This window comes from Centroberyx affinis, unplaced genomic scaffold (genome assembly GCF_046629955.1).
Source record: "Centroberyx affinis isolate AG114_WGS23_722 - 3 ecotype Tasmania unplaced genomic scaffold, CSIRO-AGI_Caff_v1 ptg000787l_1, whole genome shotgun sequence".
Lineage (NCBI taxonomy): Eukaryota > Metazoa > Chordata > Actinopteri > Beryciformes > Berycidae > Centroberyx > Centroberyx affinis.
Window position 1 is genome coordinate 51,082 of NW_027279394.1, and position 18,479 is coordinate 69,560.

The window sequence follows — 18,479 nt, forward strand, 5'->3', positions numbered from 1 at the left end:
AAAATATAATCAACTAATAAATTGTGATGTATTATTATAGATTACTGTAAGCTACCCAGCAGTATATAAAGTAGTGGAAATCAGCCCCACCTTTTCCAGCTGCAACATTAAAGTGATGCTTACACATTAATGCATCAATAATTATAATTCAATAATATAATATATACTGTATTATTCTGAAATGGGCCATTCTGCGTAATGAGTACTTTTACTTTTGTTGCTTTAAGTACATTTTGATGCTAATACTTTCGTACTTTTTCTTAAGTAACATTTTGAATGCAGGACTTTTACTTGTAACAGAGTATTTTTATACTGTGGTATTTCTACTTTTACTGAAGTAAAAGATCTGAGTACTTCTTCCACCACTGCTTTTACGAACCAGGCGAAGGCCAATTTCCAGTGAGATGCACTTAATGAATAACAAGCAGACCAATGTATAGCCTGGCAACTTCCTGTAGAATCTATGGACGCTTGTGGTTTGACACAATAAGATCAAAAACAAGCATGATCTCTGTTCATTATGAGGCAACTAGTTAGGTTAGTTGCAGTAGGCTACTGTCATTCTTTGTAATCCTGTGAAATGTTTGTAAAATGTTGCTTTGCCATTTGAAAAGCCAGGGATAGGAGAACAATCCCCAAAAATTGCATGAAATTGAGGCTAAGACACCGCCAGGGGAAACACACATTTTTTTTTTTAGAGAATGCAAATTTTGGCACAACACTGGTTCCACCAGAGTGTATTAGGGGTGCATTGCACCTTCAGATAAAATGAATGCCCCCTCAGTTTTAAATCTGTGTTTTTCCCCCATGCCCGCTCAGAGCTGCTTGAGTGAATTCCAAGTTGTTTGATTTTAATTCGTTTGACTAATTTCACAGTGTCTGGATTAGCATTGAACACAAAAGCCAAGTCTGTCATATGACTGACTAATGCGCCCCGGCCCTCAATTCAGCTTGAAGCCAGCTTGAATGACGTCAGGAAACCGCTGGCTGTTCCAGTGTATGCAGTGTTGTGTGATTGTGATTGTGATCTCTCGCTCCCTGCGGCCTTCATCAGCAGGTCTACTGGCACTACCAGCCATCAGCCTCAGCACAATGGGTGCCAGGGCCTTCTCCTATGCTGCACCCAAACTCTGGAACTTCCTTCCCCCTCACATCCAAGTACTGGACTACATTACAGAATGAATGTGATGAATGAATACAGAATGAATGTGGACTGAATTCGGGGTCCTCGATATGAAAAAGGTTGAGAATCACTGGTCTAGGGGGAGCCCTTAACCTGAACTGATTCTCATGAGCCATTTTGATCAGATTCCACACAAGCATGTGCGAATACTGAAAATGCCCAAATTTCTCAGCGGCTTCGGAAATCTCTCTAGAGGCATCGGCCTTCCCCAAACCCACGTGGGTCGAAAACCCTACTTCACACCCCATTGTTGCAGTGGAGCTGTCCAAGTGACCGACAGGATGACTGCGGTTGTATTGGACAGCTGCAGGTGTATGGAAGTAAATTTGCATAACATCCCCGGCTGTAAATAAGAATGAGTACTCAACTCAGTCAACAAGACTTCTCACGGGAATCCTTTGTACTCATTCCTGCTAAACAACATCATCTTGTATTGATTACAGAGGCAAACCTTTTTACAATGTCATTTTTTTTTTTGGATTGCGGTGCTTATTTTGTAAAGCTAGGCGATCCAAGAAGAAATCAGGACGAGAATGATTAATTGCCAATCCCTAATGTGTCTATTTGGTCATCTTTGTGAGGCGTTTTGAATGTAATTATGTCTATTGCCACTTGAAATAATGTACTGGAGCAGAACTGACAGGTGCTGGATTCAAGGAGGCCCCAGCTCAAATTAGGCCCAAGAAATCATTTCACCCAACAGCTGACTACTCTTTCCGCTCCAGTATGCTTTCTCCCCGTGTCTTCCATTATACAAGTTCTCCTTTAAAAGGTGCTACTTGTATCATTCTACCATCAATAAATCATTCACACATTCATTTTGAGACATTACTCTAAACAAGGCCACTGCATTTTTACATTGTGTGCCACCGGGTCAGATTGAGAGAAGATTGCTTTACGGCACAAAACCTGAAGAGGGCGCTGTTCTTGCAGAGCATAAAGCCTTCAGTGTTTATAGGCAATGGCAGATGGTGGGAGGAGTGGAAGGCCTGATTGAAAAATCACTTCTAACATGTTTATCCTCCTCAGTAAAACCGAAGAGAAAACCCGAAGAGGCAACACCCTCTTTAAGACGGGAAAACAACAAGGTTTATGGGGGATGTGGCCTTAATGGTCCACCCCCCCCCCTCGCATGATGAAACAGGGCGGGGTGGACTATGGCAGTGGTTCTCAGCCTTTTTCATATCAAGGACCCCTAATTTAGTCTACATTAGGACCCCAGATAACAGTGAAGCTATGATCAAAATAGTCATTCTTCTACATTCTATAAGTGTTCTTATACATGAAATAATGAAGTTTAACAATTCATCAATTTGCTGGGGACCCCCCTGGAATGCCCTCAAGGACCCCTGGTGGTCCCCCACGTTGAGAACCACTGGACTGTGGGACGGACGGGCTGTGTCTGTCCATCCATGCGTCAAACACGATATCTCAGACGCCACCGGTCTGATTCTGCGACGTCCCGGTTTGGAATCTGACCTAGCACCTCATTGTCATTGCACCCAGGCATCACGATTAATTTGACAATGATATATCGGTGTTTAAAAAGGCTTACACACAGCGCCTTTAACACACACTCCATCTGACTCACCCAGTTGAATACAGCTGGACGGAGGGTTTGAAGTAAAGTAGGGCAGCTTGGCCCAAATGTAGTGCGACTGACTCCCTCCAAGTCCCCTAAGACTCCAACAGGAAAGGTGCCTAACTGCATTTACGTGTCTCCAAGAATAGCATGCCTTATGTTGCATACATCCACTGTTGGTAACATTTAAACTCGGTTGCAGAGATATAAGGGAAATATCCCTTTTGATTATGATTTTTGCGGTTTCTGACGCAAACAGAGGCACCGCCGTATGAGCTGTTCTTCCCGAATCCACGAACCTGCTAGAAGCCGCAAGGTAATTATCAAGTGTTAATGCTGTTTACTGCGTTCCCAGCAGAAAAAATTACCCCTCTGAAGTGGCTAATCCGTCTTCTGCTCACATGACGCGCGCTGTCAGAATAGACGGCTAAGATGGGTTTTTCAAAATTATACCATTTTAATGAGCTGATAAGAGCATAACAATACAGCTGGGATGAGATTCTCTCTTCAAGCCGGTGAGTGCCAACCCACTGTATTCGAGAACATGCACAAGGAGGGTATTCATAGCCTCTATGCGTCTTATTACCATGTTAAAGCTGTAATCTAGTGTTATCTTCAAACTGTCCCAAAGGACATGTAGAGAGAAACCCAGAGCGTGACAAAGATGCATAACCTGTACGTGGTTTCACATGCACAGTGTTGTTTACTCTCGTGGTGTCATGTTCACGCTGAGCGGCAGCCCCCGAGAAAAAGTGCCCACTCATTTCCAACGTGGGTTATCACGCATGTATCTACAAGAGTAAGTGAAGTCAAAACAATTTGATTAAGAGATAGAGAGAGGCTTACGGAAGCGTAATGCATTCACTTGAGAAAAAAAATGTTGCCCTGTTTTTCTGAATTAACTAGATAATTATCTCAGAATTCTGAGAAAAGTTTTCATGGAAAAAAAATAATTCTGCTCTGTTTTTCTGAATTAATGAGATACCTCAAAATACCCCAAGAGAAGCTCTCGATCCTATTGAGAGCTCGATTTTGATGGAAGCAAACATGTCCCACCTGTTTAGTTTAATCCATTTTTATTTGTAAAAAGCAAAATAAAACTGGATTAAACTAAAAAACAGGGCAGCGGTTTTTTTTTTTCCATGACAACTTTTCTCAGAATTCTGAGATAATTATCTTGTTAATTCAGAAAAACAGGGCAGATTTTTTTTTCTCAAGTGAATGCATTACGCTTCCGTAGAGGCTCAAGGCTTCTAGCTTTATTAGAGTAACGCCCAGTCTGAGCATTTCTCGGCCTGCTGCACGATTAAAAAAAAAAAAAAAAAAGGCTGACACCAGGGGTGAGGAGTGGGGCAGAGGAGGGGGGGGGGTTTGGGGTTGGTTCTGGGGTTGGTGAGAAGAGGAACACCCGCTGATGGGCTGGGGTGGTAACAGTTTTTTACCAAATGACGTATCTACTGGAGGGGCAAACTCAGCTAGTGTTTCCTTGTGTTTCCCTTTCCCCTGTGTTCCTAGTGCTCCCCTGTCTGTCTCTCTCTCTCTCAGTCTATAGCTGAATCCAAATGTCCACCCTCCGGACTTGTGGACTGAGCCCTCGCGGACTTCAGTCGTATAGACAGGCCTCAAGTCTGTTTCACTCGTTGCCGTGGAAACGTTCGAAGCAACAGTCTAGCGACAACTACAGTCATGCACACGGTGATCGCTGCAGCACTTGCGTATGTAATCGTTCTAGGCTTGTTTTGTGAGTGAACAAAATGATACTCATACATTTCTATACAACATATAGGCTACACACATTCAAATACAGAAATTATTGTAAATAAGGAGCGGACTATGGCTAAATAAATTGGGTAGTTCTTACATTGGAAGATCGTCTTTTGTGGCTTAAAGACTACAATAATAAAATGCATTTTGATTCCCTCTATAGCCTATACTTCTGTGTCATGATGTGGTTGAATATTATTTCTGGCCTACATGATTCAAGTAACGTTTTAATAAAGTCATTGTTTTACACATTCATAATAAGTTCTTTTTGCTTTTTTTGTTCGGCAATTGGAAAAACTACAACGTCACGTCCGTATTGCAATGAATTGTGGGTAATTAAATCAGTGAAGTCTGGTGAAGTCTGCAGAAAGTCCGCTTGAGGCCCCTTGTGGACTGGATGGATTGTCCTCAGCACTCGAAGACTTTTCCCGGAACACTGTCTGCGAGTCCGGTAGAGTCCGGACATTTGGATTCAGCATTATGTTTTGTTTGTGTGTGTGTGTGTGTGTTGGAGTGGGCGTGGTCTCCCTTCCTCCTCCTCCTGGCTCCCGGCTCTGCTCATCCTGCACACCTGTTCCCACTTCTCATCAGCCTTTCCCTAATCAGTCTTCACTACTTACACTAGCTCACTTCCTTTGTTCCCCTGCCAGATCGAGTCAAGTCGACTTGCCGTGTGCTTCGTGTCTTGCTCTCGAGTTTTTGTACCTTATTCTTCTGTTTTTGTCCCTGAGACCTGTTACCTGCCTGTTTTTGGACCTTGCCTGTATTTTGGACTTTTGACCCCTCGCCTGCCTCACCATCCCGTAAGCCTTTGTACCTCACTGTGTAATAAAATCACTGACTGCCTCAGGCGCCTGTGTTTGGGTCCTATCCCCTGTGTTCCTGGCTCCCTGCTAGCACCGGCTGCGACAGAGCCAGGTTTAGTGAAATAAATCACCCTAATTGCACTGAACTAATTTTCACTTTTTCCAGTGTAAAACTCACATTTCCTGTGACTTTCCAGTGATTCCACAAAAACATTAATTTACAAGCGCTAATGATTACGAACAAGCAGACAAGTTATTTATGTTTAATATGCCAGGGGTGCACAAAATCCCCACTAGCATTCACTATGGAGATGTACAGAATCATTTTTTGCAATTCCAACAGTATCGGAGAAGGCTGTCAACAGTTTCTACAGATGGCATAATGGAAACCTTCCATGCAAAAAGCAAGATTCAGGGGCTCAGATAAGATGTGATAAGTATAGAGTGCAGAAAGAGATCAGTGTCACCGGGCAAGATCATGCTGGTGTCTACAGTCCGGACTGATGCCCCGACTGATTGTCTATGAGATGGCAAGGGCAGGAAATGAAGCTTGACCCCTTGCCTGATGTAAGTGATTTTGGCAGTTTATGAGTCTAGAAACTAGAAGAACTAGCGCGATTGGCTAGTGAGACAGTAAACCACATAGAAATTCCATAAAACATTTTCCTAAGGGGCGTGGATTTGATTCTCGGTCCTTTCTGTGTGGAGTTTGGATGTCGGTGTGCAAGTCAGTCAGATGGACTGGAGACTCTACATTGCCCACAGGTGTGAATGGGAGTGTCTGTCTATGTGTTAGCCCTGTGATGGACTGGAGGGTGTTTCCCTGCCTTCCACCCAATGTATGCTGGGACAGGGTCTCTTCTTCCCCACCGCCCCCCGCCACTGGGTCCATCCATTCCAAACGCAGGTTGCATAGGCCAAGCTTTGTTCAAACCCACAGAACTTTATTTTAAATTCTAGTCGAGATCCCAAGGTTTCCAAAGATACCAAATGTGTCATGCTGAATTACAGGGAAATGTGTATAAAATTATGCACAAACATCCTAGATTTTTACCATTTGAATATTTCATTCAATATAAGCAGCGAGAGCTTCAAGAAAGAGTTGGAACGAGCAGATACAGAAGATGGACGTGATGTTGTATAGTTGGGATTTTTTTTTTTCTAACTTTAAAGCTGCTTAAGGGGAAATTTAAGGGTAAAGACAGGTAAAGTCAGGGTACGCCTACATCGCCATCTCTGCCGTTTCACCTTAAAAAACCAAGATATGGTCTCTGCTCCCATCAGCCGAGCGGAACACCATCCTTTACTTTTAGCAGGGATGATAACTCTGCTTGCCCTGTTCCCACCACGACCCTGATAAGCGGCTAGAAAACGGATAGGCGCACGGATGGATGAATGGAATGGATAGCTCAGGTGAACAAAGAAAAAAAAAGTAAACAGTTTTCGTCGAGTGCACATTTTCTTTTCGCGAGCAGAGCTGCAAAAACAAAACACTTTCGTTTTTCGGGCCAACGCGGGCCACTGTGTGTGTCTTAAAAACGAGGAATGCGGTCTTTTATTAGACAGCTGTAAGGTCAAGAGAGAGAACTGGCTGTGTGAGTACTGAATACGCGGCGCAGCGGTGGAGAAGGGGCGTATGGAAAACAAAACATCCAATTTCAAACTAACAGAGGAAGGGAGGCAAGGGCAGGAGATAAGAGATGAGTCGGAGGGGGATGAGAGGAGAGGAGAGGGAGCGGAGTGGATTTTCAGAATTTGGACCGTTTAAGCATGGGATAGGGATATATCTGAATTGGGGCAAGACTTAGACTGGGATGCAATTGCGAAAAACCCAAATCATCAGTATATACATTTGAAATTTTGTCATAGGGCATATCTAACACCGAGAATTAGACATCGAATGGGATTGGTACCTGACTAATATTGCTCTTTTCTACATGTTGTATGGGAGTGTCCAGGGGTTTTTGATTGTTGGGGGAAGGTTATTAGTACCTTTGCAGAACTAATGGGGGTACAATTGCCAATGGACCCTCCTGTACATCTTCTAAATGATGATTCCCACCTTTCCCTTACAGAAAAAAACACGCAAAGTCTGACTGGCAGGCCTGACTGCAGCTAAGAAGATTGTAGTCCTCATGATATTTCAAGTACTGACTGGCTTCAGAGCCTTTTGGACATTTTTTACCTGGAACTATCATCAAGCAAGAGTCAATGATGCACGACCAGACACAATTTTAATGTGGACAAATGTGATATCTAACTTAAAAGATCTTCTGGCTAAATAAGGATGCTATGTCTGTGTGGGTATTATTATCCTGTTGGTTGGTGGAGGGGAGGGGAGGGGGGGGATACCGTTGTATTGTCGGTAACTTGACGGTGTTGCAATAAAAAATTAATGATAAAAAAAAAGAATTTTGACCGTTTCAAGCTGATATTTTATACTGCTGTAGGAATCACAAATGAGACGGCTTGCCCATCGCACTTTCCACAAGCTCTCCATCCAAATTATATTATCTGCACTTTGCAGTGACATTTTTTAAATTGTTGTTTACATCAGTGGTTCTCAACGTGGGGTCCGGGGACCACCAGGGGTCCTTGAGGGGGTTCCAGGGAGTCCCCAGCAAATTGATGAATTGTTAAACTTCACCATTATTTCATTTACAAGAAGTTAACAGAATTGAATGTAGAATAATGACTGTTTCGATCATAGTTTCACTGTTATCTCTCTACCTACAATACAGATAGTTATGGAATTCTGGACAAAATCATGCCAAACAATAAAAAATATTCTCAGATTTGGGTTCGAGAGACAAAATCTCATCAAATTGGCCCTAATTTGGACTAAATTTGGGGTCCTTGATATGAAAAAGGTTGAGAATTTTTTATGGTTTACATGCTACTGTTAGAGAATTGCATTTCGACTTGGTGGTTGCCGTTTTTCAGCTCTTATTTCGATTTTCACACCCTAGAGTGAAGATGAACATGACAAAAGGAGAGAAATCCTCCCTGGTTATCTGGCAGCAGTACCTGATCTCCTTCGGTGAAAAGCCGACGTCCGAAACTCCAGGCGATGGTGGGCGTCGGGTCGCCCGAGGCCTCACAGGTCAGGGTGACTTGCTCCTCCAGCTCTGAGGCAGTCTGGTTGTTCAGGTAGGTGATCTTAGGTTGCACTAGAAACCAAACAGAATATGTATTATTCAAAGTAAGGTTTTTTAGAAAACTTTAGAAATGGCTTTTGTTTCTGGCACCCGCCTCCTGTTAGCATCTGTTATGCAAGTAGAAGTTAGTGGTCTCTCATACGTCTCTTGCATATGTGTCCTTTCAAGCAGCTCTGTTACTTATTCTTACTGTTACTACTAGGCAGAGGTGGAATGTAAACTAAGTGCATTTACTCAAGTACTGTACTTAAGTACAATTTAGAGGTACCTGTACTTTACTTGAGTATTTCCATTTTATGCTACTTTATACTTCTACTCCACTACATTTCAGAGGGAAATATTGTACTTTTTACTCCACTACATTTATTTGACAGCTTTAGTTACTAGTTACTTTGCAGATTTAGATTATTAATACAAATAAATCAACTAATAAATAATGATATATTTTTATAGGTTAAGCTACCCAGCAGTATATAAAGTAATTCAAATTAGCTCCACCTTTACCAGCTGCAACATTAAAGTGATGAACACATTAATGCATCAATAATTATAGTCCAATAGCATGATATATACAGTATGATTCTGAAATGGGTCATTATTAAGCATTACCTAACGCTTATTAAGCATTAACTAACCCTTATTAAGCATTAACTAACCCTTATTAAGCATTAACTAACCCTTATTAAGCATTAACTAAGCCTTATTAAGCATTACCTAACGCTCATTAAGCATTAACTAACCCTTATTAAGCATTAACTAACCCTTATTAAGCATTAACTAAGCCTTATTAAGTATTAACTAACCCTTATTAAGCATTAACTAACCCTTATTAAGCATTAACTAAGCCTTATTAAGCATTAACTAACCCTTAACTTAGTGACCCTTATTGTAAAGTGTTATCGATATGAAAGTATATGTAAAGGGTTGTATCACACAAATGAGGCTGGTGCAAATTTCTCAAGAACTCTAGTATGGAATTTTTCACCGTCCTAACAGGAGGCTTAATTAGTTTCCAATAGGACACGCGTTCCTTTAAACTGTATGCTTAACGCTACATAACCCTTGTGCTCAACTACTGGGAAAAACTGTAGAGAAAGGCATAGCAAATGTCAATAAGTGCAAAGGAAAAGGCCAAAGCCAGACAGTTACAAACAGTGTTCTTTTTCGCTACTGTAAGGAAATGGAGTTATTCTCTTACCGAACACGTTCAGGCTGACTTCCTCGGCTTTCTCCCCCGCCTTGTTCTTGGCAATGCACGTGTAATCTCCTTCATCCACTTTCTTGACATCTTTTATTATCAATTCCGAGCCATCCTCGTTCAGGCTGTACTTATCATCCGTTTCAAGGACAACGTTGTTACTGTAGGAGAGGGGAAGGGGGAAGAGGGGAGGGGGGGGGGGGGGGGAGAGAAAGACACGCGGGGTTCACATCGCCAGCGTTTGCTTACACAACTTGAGGGGGCCTACAAATAAGTTTCTTAACTCACTGACAATGATGTGTATGGGGTTTTATCTGAGTCAGAGAGCAGCTGGTAAACAAAAAAAAAAACACAAAAAAAAAAAAGGCTGGCAGAGAAAAAAAAATAGCTGCCCTCTACGCTTCTGAGAACATCTCGAATGTAGAAACTGCATCCGAAGCTTTCCTTTGTCTCGGCTCCCTTTTTTAGACCTGGCCTCTGCGTTTCTTATGAGGGCCGCGATCGGCAATTTTGAACGCTCGCTTTAACCCTATAAGCAAACGTCGTTCGTAGGACCCGTCGAATTATGTCCGAGCTTGTAAGCGGCAGCCGCCCCTGAAGCATCTGCAGGGCGGATAACGAATGACAGCGCTGTCAGCAGCCCTAGGAAACCAGAACAAATAGAGCCTTAGCCTTCTGTTCTCCTGCCGCCTCGCCCATCCATCCTCCCTGCCATCCCTTGTCCGTCTTCCCGGCTCTCCTCCGGCCAGATCGACCGGCCGGAGTTGCTGTGCCGCGACGAAAGACAGCTGTGGGGTGACCCGTCTTCGAGAGTCTTTTTAATCTCTGCGATCTATGCCTTATTTAAAGATCCCTCTGCCGCTCGGTGACAGCAGTCAGTGATGCGGCAGTAAAGATGACAGTGCATGGAAACAAACAGATGCATGGAGATTATTTATTTAACTTGTCACCGTTGAGTTGTGATCAAGCATCGGAGGCCGTGGGGGTTTTGGGCACCGCGTTTGTCATGGGCCGCGTGAAGCTGCGTGGGTCTTAACGCGGTTTGAGATACGCAAACTAGGGCTGGGCGATATGTTTGAAATCAATATCATGATAATCATAAGGATTTTTCCCGATAGCAATATATATCACGATATGGTTCATGTATGCAAAATCACGTTAAATAATCAAATTAATGTTCATCTCATTGAACCAAATGGTAATGTTACGTGTGATGTCAAACAAAACTGAAATTTTCAAATAATATTCCTACCATACCTCATTTTATCAGAGTTTTTAAGTAAAATTTGCTTGTCATCATCAATTTAGACAGCAGAAACGTGTGTCACGATATTAAAATATCTTCATATCATCACGATATGATTCCACTGAAAGACGATAAACGATAATATTGAACGCAAACCATGGAATACACTATTTCATGTGTACACTGGGGCCAAAGGATTGTGCATGGAAGAGTGCATGCTGTATCGCCAAACTGATCAAATCAACATGCCATGCTATTCAACAACTGTGCCCGAAGAGCAGAAAGCTGCCTAATAGCAAAAAACGAAAAATGGACTTGATTTGCATGGTGAGGCCATGCAAATCAAGACTGTGCCAAGATTCACTAGCACTTCGCAACACAAAGTCCCCCAAATTGTTGTTGTGGATATAAGATCCTTGGTGGAGGTGGAGTAAAGAGTTCAGCCGTTCCGAATGGCCGCTATCACTGCTGCAAGGGTTAGCCAGCGAGTCAGACAAACAGGGGAGAGGCTTTTCCATCCTAGAATCACAGATCTGATCAGAGAACACTCCAATTATAAAGGGGCTTTAGGGCGCAAAGGGGGCCAAGCCTTGGTGGATCAGTCTTACAGCCGAAGCACAATTTGCGCTTGCAGTGGGTGATGAAGGGGCTATTTGCTCGTGCGGTTTCGAGGACTTGTTTGCACTACAACTTGATTGGCATTTATTTCTTAATGAATTAGGCAAAAACTATAATTAGGCGCTCTTAGTTCAAGCAACTGAATGCAAAAAAATGTGCAGATTGCCCTCGCAACGCAATCTTAATCTGGACTTGAGTATTTTCGACATGCTTTTGTGCGCACAGGTATGCAATTAAATCAGGGTCTTGATAGCGTAGCAAAAAATGCTCTTTAAAATGTTCTCTGCACATTCACACATTTGAATATGGTGATGAACAGCTATAAAGGTACAAACATTTATGAACATTTTTCTACAAGCTCAAAAGCAGTATGACCCTGATTTAAAACCTCTTTTATTCAAACCTTGATATGCTGGATAACCAGACCATGGACTTTTCTCTTTTCCACGTGTTTCTGCTGAGGCATTGCCTTTAAACACACTGTGCTCCTTTAATTCACTTTTTGCACAAACGACAGCGACAGCGCACAAAGACTGAGTTGGCAACACGCCCCTGGGGATATTAACTGGATAAAAACATCTGAAATGATTTAGGCAGCTTTTCCAATAAGCACCCACTGCACTATTTATCAAAAATATGTTTTATTTCAACGGACAAGTTTCTTAATGACAGCTGCTTTCTGCTAAACTCCCCTGCAAGCCGCTCTGCAGTTGCACTGCTCGTTGCCTTGAAACTTGGTACCAGCACTTTGTATCGCATGCCAATTGAATGTTTACGGGACGATATTGTTCTTCCTGTTCCAATAAATGTGTTTTTGTGCGTTCGACATCCTGATGACTTTTAGAGAACAATGTGATGGAAAACAGTCCTTGATCGTGGACTCAGAAGAGGACTCAGCTCTCTCAGCTCTATTCTGGTCCACAAGCATTGACGAGATCTCAGACCACTTGTTGTTCACGCCACAGTTTCTTCAGAACACCCCGCCTGCGTAACATTGCATTATGGCCGGTTTTCTTCAAGATGGCCACTGCGAATGTTTGTATCATTTTGTCATGGTACATTTTTTGAAGCCGTTGAGAAATAGAGTTGGGGAAACCAGAATTGCCCGAGTCCACACGACCCCTCGCTCCGCACGAACTGCCATTGTCTTTGTTTTTCCACATGTGGTCACGGGACATTGCAGCTAAGTATGTATGGCAAGCCTCACGATAAAAAGGCGTAGAGCAAAAAGGCCAAACGGCCAACAAAGCGGACTGGGGGCGCTTTGTTTTCACATTGCACTAATCAATCGGACCACAAGGCGGACCACAAACGGACCGAAATCCGACCACCTCCTGGGGTGGTCTGAGTTTTTGGTTCGTTTTAGAGGGGCCTGAGTTCATTTGATGTGTTCACATGTTGTTACACCATTGGACTGACTCCACTTGAGAGGCTGAAGCGGACCAAGCGTGAAAACACCCATAGTGTATATTCTTTGGTGTGCCTAGTCACTGCCATTGAGAACTGCGCCAGGCAGCTGGAGACAGAGGACCACACACGTCCCCAGAGGCCCCGCCTACCTGACCACGGCATGGCAGGAAGACTATTTATATTCGCGCATTGGCATTTGCCGAGTCAAGATCTGAATCGGCCCCCCCATGATTTGGCGATGACGGGGGGTTGGGGTTAGTTCGGGAGACCGTGGAAGGTTCCAGCCTAAACCCTGCCCAAGTGTCTTTGATCAAGACACTGAGTCTCTACCAGCTCGAAAAAAGAAGCAAGACCTGAACCTCATCATGGTGCCCCTACGCTGAGGTGCTTCATCAATACAGGGCAATGACAACAGTGGATGGCATACCGGGCCCAGGTGACGGTGGGTTCGGGGAAGCCGTCCGCATCGCAGGCCAACATAGCAGAGCTGCCGATGTCTGCTGTGGCGTTGACTTCTGACTGCCTGGTACGGATACTGGGAAGAACTGAAATAGAGAAATGATTAAGAAAACTGATATATATACAGAACATAGAGCAACTGTATAAGAAAGCATGAGTTATTCTGAAGAGGCAGAATCCTAACTTGAATCTGTTCAGTGCATAAGAAATCCTAGAAATTCATTCGATGAAATGTGACATGAGCAGTGCACGCATGAAAACAATATTCTGCGAGGAGTGGTTTCGAATTTCTCCCCACAATGCGTTTGTAACATTAGAGAAAGTTATATTAATAATCCATGAAATTGTCAAATAAATGAGTGTCCATTATGCCAGTGATTCTCAACCTGTTTCATATCAAGGACCCCTAATTTAGTCCACATTAGGGACACGGACCCCCATTTGATGAGATTTTGTCTCTCGGACCCAAATCTGAGAATATTTTTATTGCTAGATATGATTTTGTCCAGAAATCCATGACTATCTATATAGAACCCCCTCAAGGACCCCTGGTGGTTCCCCGGACCCCACGTCGAGAACCACTGCATTATGCTACTCTCTATTGGCAATTGATATAACATAATGGTGATTGAACCTACAATATGGCCAGTTCATGAAAGCATTGCTGTTCTAAACACCCGGTGTCTGATAGGTCTTTCCTGGGATTTGATTTATTGCAGGTCAGAAGGTAATATGTCTTAAAGGCCAATGATTTTACTATTCCCTTAACTGACAGTTTAAAGCAGTGGTTCTCAATGTGGGGTCCAAGGACCACAAGGGGTCCTTGAGGGGGTTGCAGGGGGTCCCCAGCAAATTCATGAATTGTTTAACTTCAGCATTACTTCATTTACAAGAAGTGAACACAATTAGAGAATGTAGAAGAATGACTGTTTTGATCATAGTTTCACTGTTATCTCTCTACATACAATACAGATAGTCATGGAATTCTGGACAAAATCATATCTAACAATACAAATATTCTCAAATTTGGGTTCGAGAGACAACATCTCATCAAAAGAGGGTCCGTGGCCCTAATGCGGACCGAATTAGGGGTCCTTGATATGAAAAAGGTTGAGAATCACTGGTTTAAAGAATATATTTCTCGTTTAAATTTCATTACAAAACTTGTTTGTAAAACCTGTATACGGTTTAAGTGAGCATATCCTGAGCAACAGCGTGGGCAGAGAGCGGAAGGCGGCGAGGGGAGTTGCAGTTGCTCACCGTTAACGACGACCTTGATCGCCCTAAAGTCGATTTCTCCCCTGGCCATGACACGCGCCTCGCAGGTGTACATGCCCTCATCCGTCTTTTTGATGCCGCGGATCTGCAGGTGGTTGTTGTCCATGATCTTGAATCGTACTGAAACAGAAAAAGCCAGATACGGAACAGTCACTGATGGAGCATCGCAGATTGTAATCGGACAACTCAACGGACGATTTCAAATCGCTCAACTTGGCCTATATGGGTTGAAAAAAAAAAAAGAGTTAAATACTTCTTGTCCAGGGGAATGCTGTATTTGCCCCTCATGGGAACCGAGTTAAAAATAGAGCTGGAGCTATTTCTGGTTAGTAGAACAGGGAAAATCCAAAAGGCGGGGCATGTTCTGCTATATGATAGTTTAACACTAGAAAGGGCTGTGGGGTTTCTGTATCGAAAAGGCCAGTAATCCAGTTGAAGAGGAAAAATAACTCTGATCACTATTTCCTTGTCTGATTTAGAAAATCTAACAACACTGGTTCATACAGAAAGCAGGTCTCGGTACAGTTAAAGAGGGACATTTTAAAGCTGAGATATTACAATTCTAAAATTCAAAGCAGCTCTCAACTGACTGTGGCTTGGTCTTTCTAGTGTTAACATAACACCAAACTGAGGAGCTGTCTCAAGTCTAATTAGAGGAGTGCGGGCCTTCCAAAACTGTAAAGTGCAATTAATACTTCCATGGAACTGGAAATGAATTGAGTTTGTCAAATGGAAAGCAGAAATGGTTAGCAGCTAAATTAAAATATCAGTAGGTCAGGTTAAGATTAGGCTAAAAAATTGGACATCTTTTTATATAGTTCAGTGTCTGTAATAGCACAGGTGAGATTAGAGCCACTGGTCTGAATATAAATGTGACCACAGTGGAATAGATGTCACAGTATTGAAAAAAAAAAAGGCTTATTCTGAAGTCTCGTGAATGTGAAACATGATCCATGTAAAACAACTGGAAAAAATGGATGCTGAGTAAGTTAGAACTGTCCTAGAAAAGATGTTTCACTATACTAAGTTTGGACTGGTTTCTGAACATGTGTGCTTTTTCATTATTTTCATGATTGTATAATATTGATGTTTTTATTAGGTGTTTTAGTGTATATATGGGATATTAGTAGCATATACATGTCACTCCCTTATCCTGCCTGCCTCCTAGCCTAGACCTCAGGACCGCAATGGAAATAAGTCATGTGACTTTATTGCGATATCCTGATGAATTTTAGTTTCTTAATATCAAAAATTTACAATAAACAGCAATCTACTGACACACTAATGCAGAAAACAAATAAACATCTAAGACTTCTAAGAAATGTATATCAAAAATCTAGGGTGCCTAAGACTTTTGCACAGTATTGTACATTTGTATATTGTATTTGAATTTATCGAATAAAGTCAATCAATCAAAGGCAGGTGTGAGCTTGTACCGCTGTAATAGAATGACGTCACAACGCATAGAAATGAGTAGAGAATCCTCTTTTAGTACAACGTCCTGGTAGCAAGTGTAAAAACATTGTCAAACCATGTTCAGGCAGCACCTCTTTTGAAGGCTTGGTGAAAATGTATTGGAGGAAAAGCAAAAAGCTAAAATCCTTTTTTGAACAAATCGTGTTAGGGTGAAAAATATCAGTTGTAAAGTGAGGTATAACAATACAGCGCACAGCTCTTGATATGGTAAGGTCAACTGGAGCTCTGAGGAAAATTACATAAGCAGCTTGAGCTTTCAGTGTCGGTTACAATTAGTGGTTTTTCCAGTGAAAAACACATTCCTTGTCCGGAGTCCAAGAATAAGGCAGGCACACCATAACGCTGCGGTGACTCCAGGCTCTCCAGCGGTCACTAAGGGAGGGGTACTTTAAGGTTAAAATAGTCCCAGTCCAAGAGGAAAAACAAAATCCTTTGTCCCGTCCCCTGTCTCATCTCCATCTCAGCCCTAAGACAGCAGATTGGAGTTTTAGTTATACAAACATTTCTCGGAGGCAAAGCTGTTCTGGACCGGTGTTTGCCAACTCTCTCCCAGGGAAAGTAGCTATTGGCTGCTCAAAAAGTTTCTACAAGTCGCCAAATGAAGTCATATGCTAATTTGCATGTGAATATTATTTGCTACACTGTTCATGCTCTCTCTCTCTCTTAGTGGAAGGGGCTATGCTGCTTTTTAGACAAGCAAGCAGTGCAAATTAGCATCAGCTGTGCCAATTTGTCACCAAATGCTTTGGGAGGCAACACATGAACATTTTTCCCAATGGTCTGAAAAAGTTGCTAGATGTATCACTAGTCACTTTTGAGAAATCAGGTCACCAGGAGGTCTGAGAAGTTGCTAAAGCTAGTGACAAAGTCACCAAGTTGGCAACAGTGTTCTGGATGCAGAAATAATCTCATTGGTTGAATTAAACCTTGAAGCCAAATTTTTTTTGGAGTGCAAGGTAGCTAACCAGTGAGTTGAATGGCAAAGAAGGAACTCTGGTGATGTTGGAAGGTGAGCAGGCTAGCTAACTAGCTTACCTAGATAACCAGAGGCTAATATTGTTAGTTTGAATTTAGAATGTCAGCTAGGCTAACTAGCTAACCTAGATGATAGATAGATAGATAGATAGATAGATAGATAGATAGATAGATAGATAGATAGATAGATAGAGTACTTTATTTATCCCCAAAGGGAAATTACAGTGTTGCAGCAGCAAATTCACATAAATGAGGAAAAACACACACAATGAGGTAGGTAAAAAGTCAGAACACGGAATTACAAAATATATATATATATATATATATATACACAAAAACTACACTACAACTACTATAAACTATACAACTACTATATACTATACAACTACTATACTACACTACACTACAACTACTATACTAGGTAAAAAATAAATAGAATGGAATAAAGTAGAATTTTTAACTGTAAGGCAAGATATTGCTATTAATGTGCAAATTAAATGTAAATGTATTAATGTGCAAATTAAATGTAAAAAGTGCATTGTGCATTGCCACTCAGAGGAGATAACTTAGATAACTTAGTATGGCTAGATTGCCTTTTTTCAGTTAGAAGCAAGAGCTCTAGGCTTCATAATATTAGCTACTCTCTTACTCCATGTCTTTTTCACTGAGCTTCAGTCTAACATTACTTACCCAGGAAAATGGTGATACTTTGCGGTTTGATATTATTTCTGCTTCAAAAGCAGCTCTGCATCCGAGAAACGTCTGTAGAATAAAAAACTCCTATCTGCTCTCAGACGTCTTTTTCTAGTGACAATATCCAGTTCTTTCTGGGCCAAAAAACACAATTTTCCCCGTTCACGCGTCATCTATGAGGTCAAAAAACTCAAAAATGCATGGCTGTGCTCACGGGTGACGGGCAGAAGGAGACGGAGGTGAGGAATGGAGTGTCGCAAATTGATTGGAAAGTGTGAATCAACAAAGGGTTGGCAGGGAGGTGAAAGCTCAGGGAAGCGGGGCTGCGAGATCAGAGCCGGGGATTGAGGGCTGAGGGTGAGGAGGCAGCTCGAGCATTGGCACATTTTTATTTACTGTCTCACCATCTTTGGCAACCTGGATCTTGGATCCCTTATGCTTCCAAATGATGGTGGGCGGCGGCGAGCTGACCACATCGCAGATTATGTCGGCGTCGTCGCCCTCGTTGAACTCCTGCGGGTTGGGAGCGTTCTGGAAGGTGATCTTTTCTGGAGGGAGAAGAAGAAGAACAAACAAGTCTGAATTTCCGAAGGTGAAAGCTTTCATGTTCCATAATACATTTGCATTGCATAA

General features: G+C 42.3%; 1 protein-coding gene across 1 annotated transcript in view; it reads right to left on the reverse strand.

The window, feature by feature from the left end:
• LOC139644795 (neural cell adhesion molecule 1-like) overlaps nt 1-14,787 on the reverse strand; it is a 64,950-nt gene extending 50,163 nt beyond the window's left edge. The window contains exons 1-4 of the mRNA XM_071520283.1: nt 14,685-14,787; nt 13,393-13,510; nt 9,692-9,852; nt 8,363-8,505 (exon numbers count right to left, since the gene is read on the reverse strand). Coding sequence (XP_071376384.1) covers nt 8,363-8,505; nt 9,692-9,852; nt 13,393-13,510; nt 14,685-14,757 — 495 coding nt within the window. The 5' untranslated portion in view covers nt 14,758-14,787. The remainder of the gene's footprint in view (nt 1-8,362; nt 8,506-9,691; nt 9,853-13,392; nt 13,511-14,684) is intronic.
• Nucleotides 14,788-18,479: the final 3,692 nt, after the last annotated feature.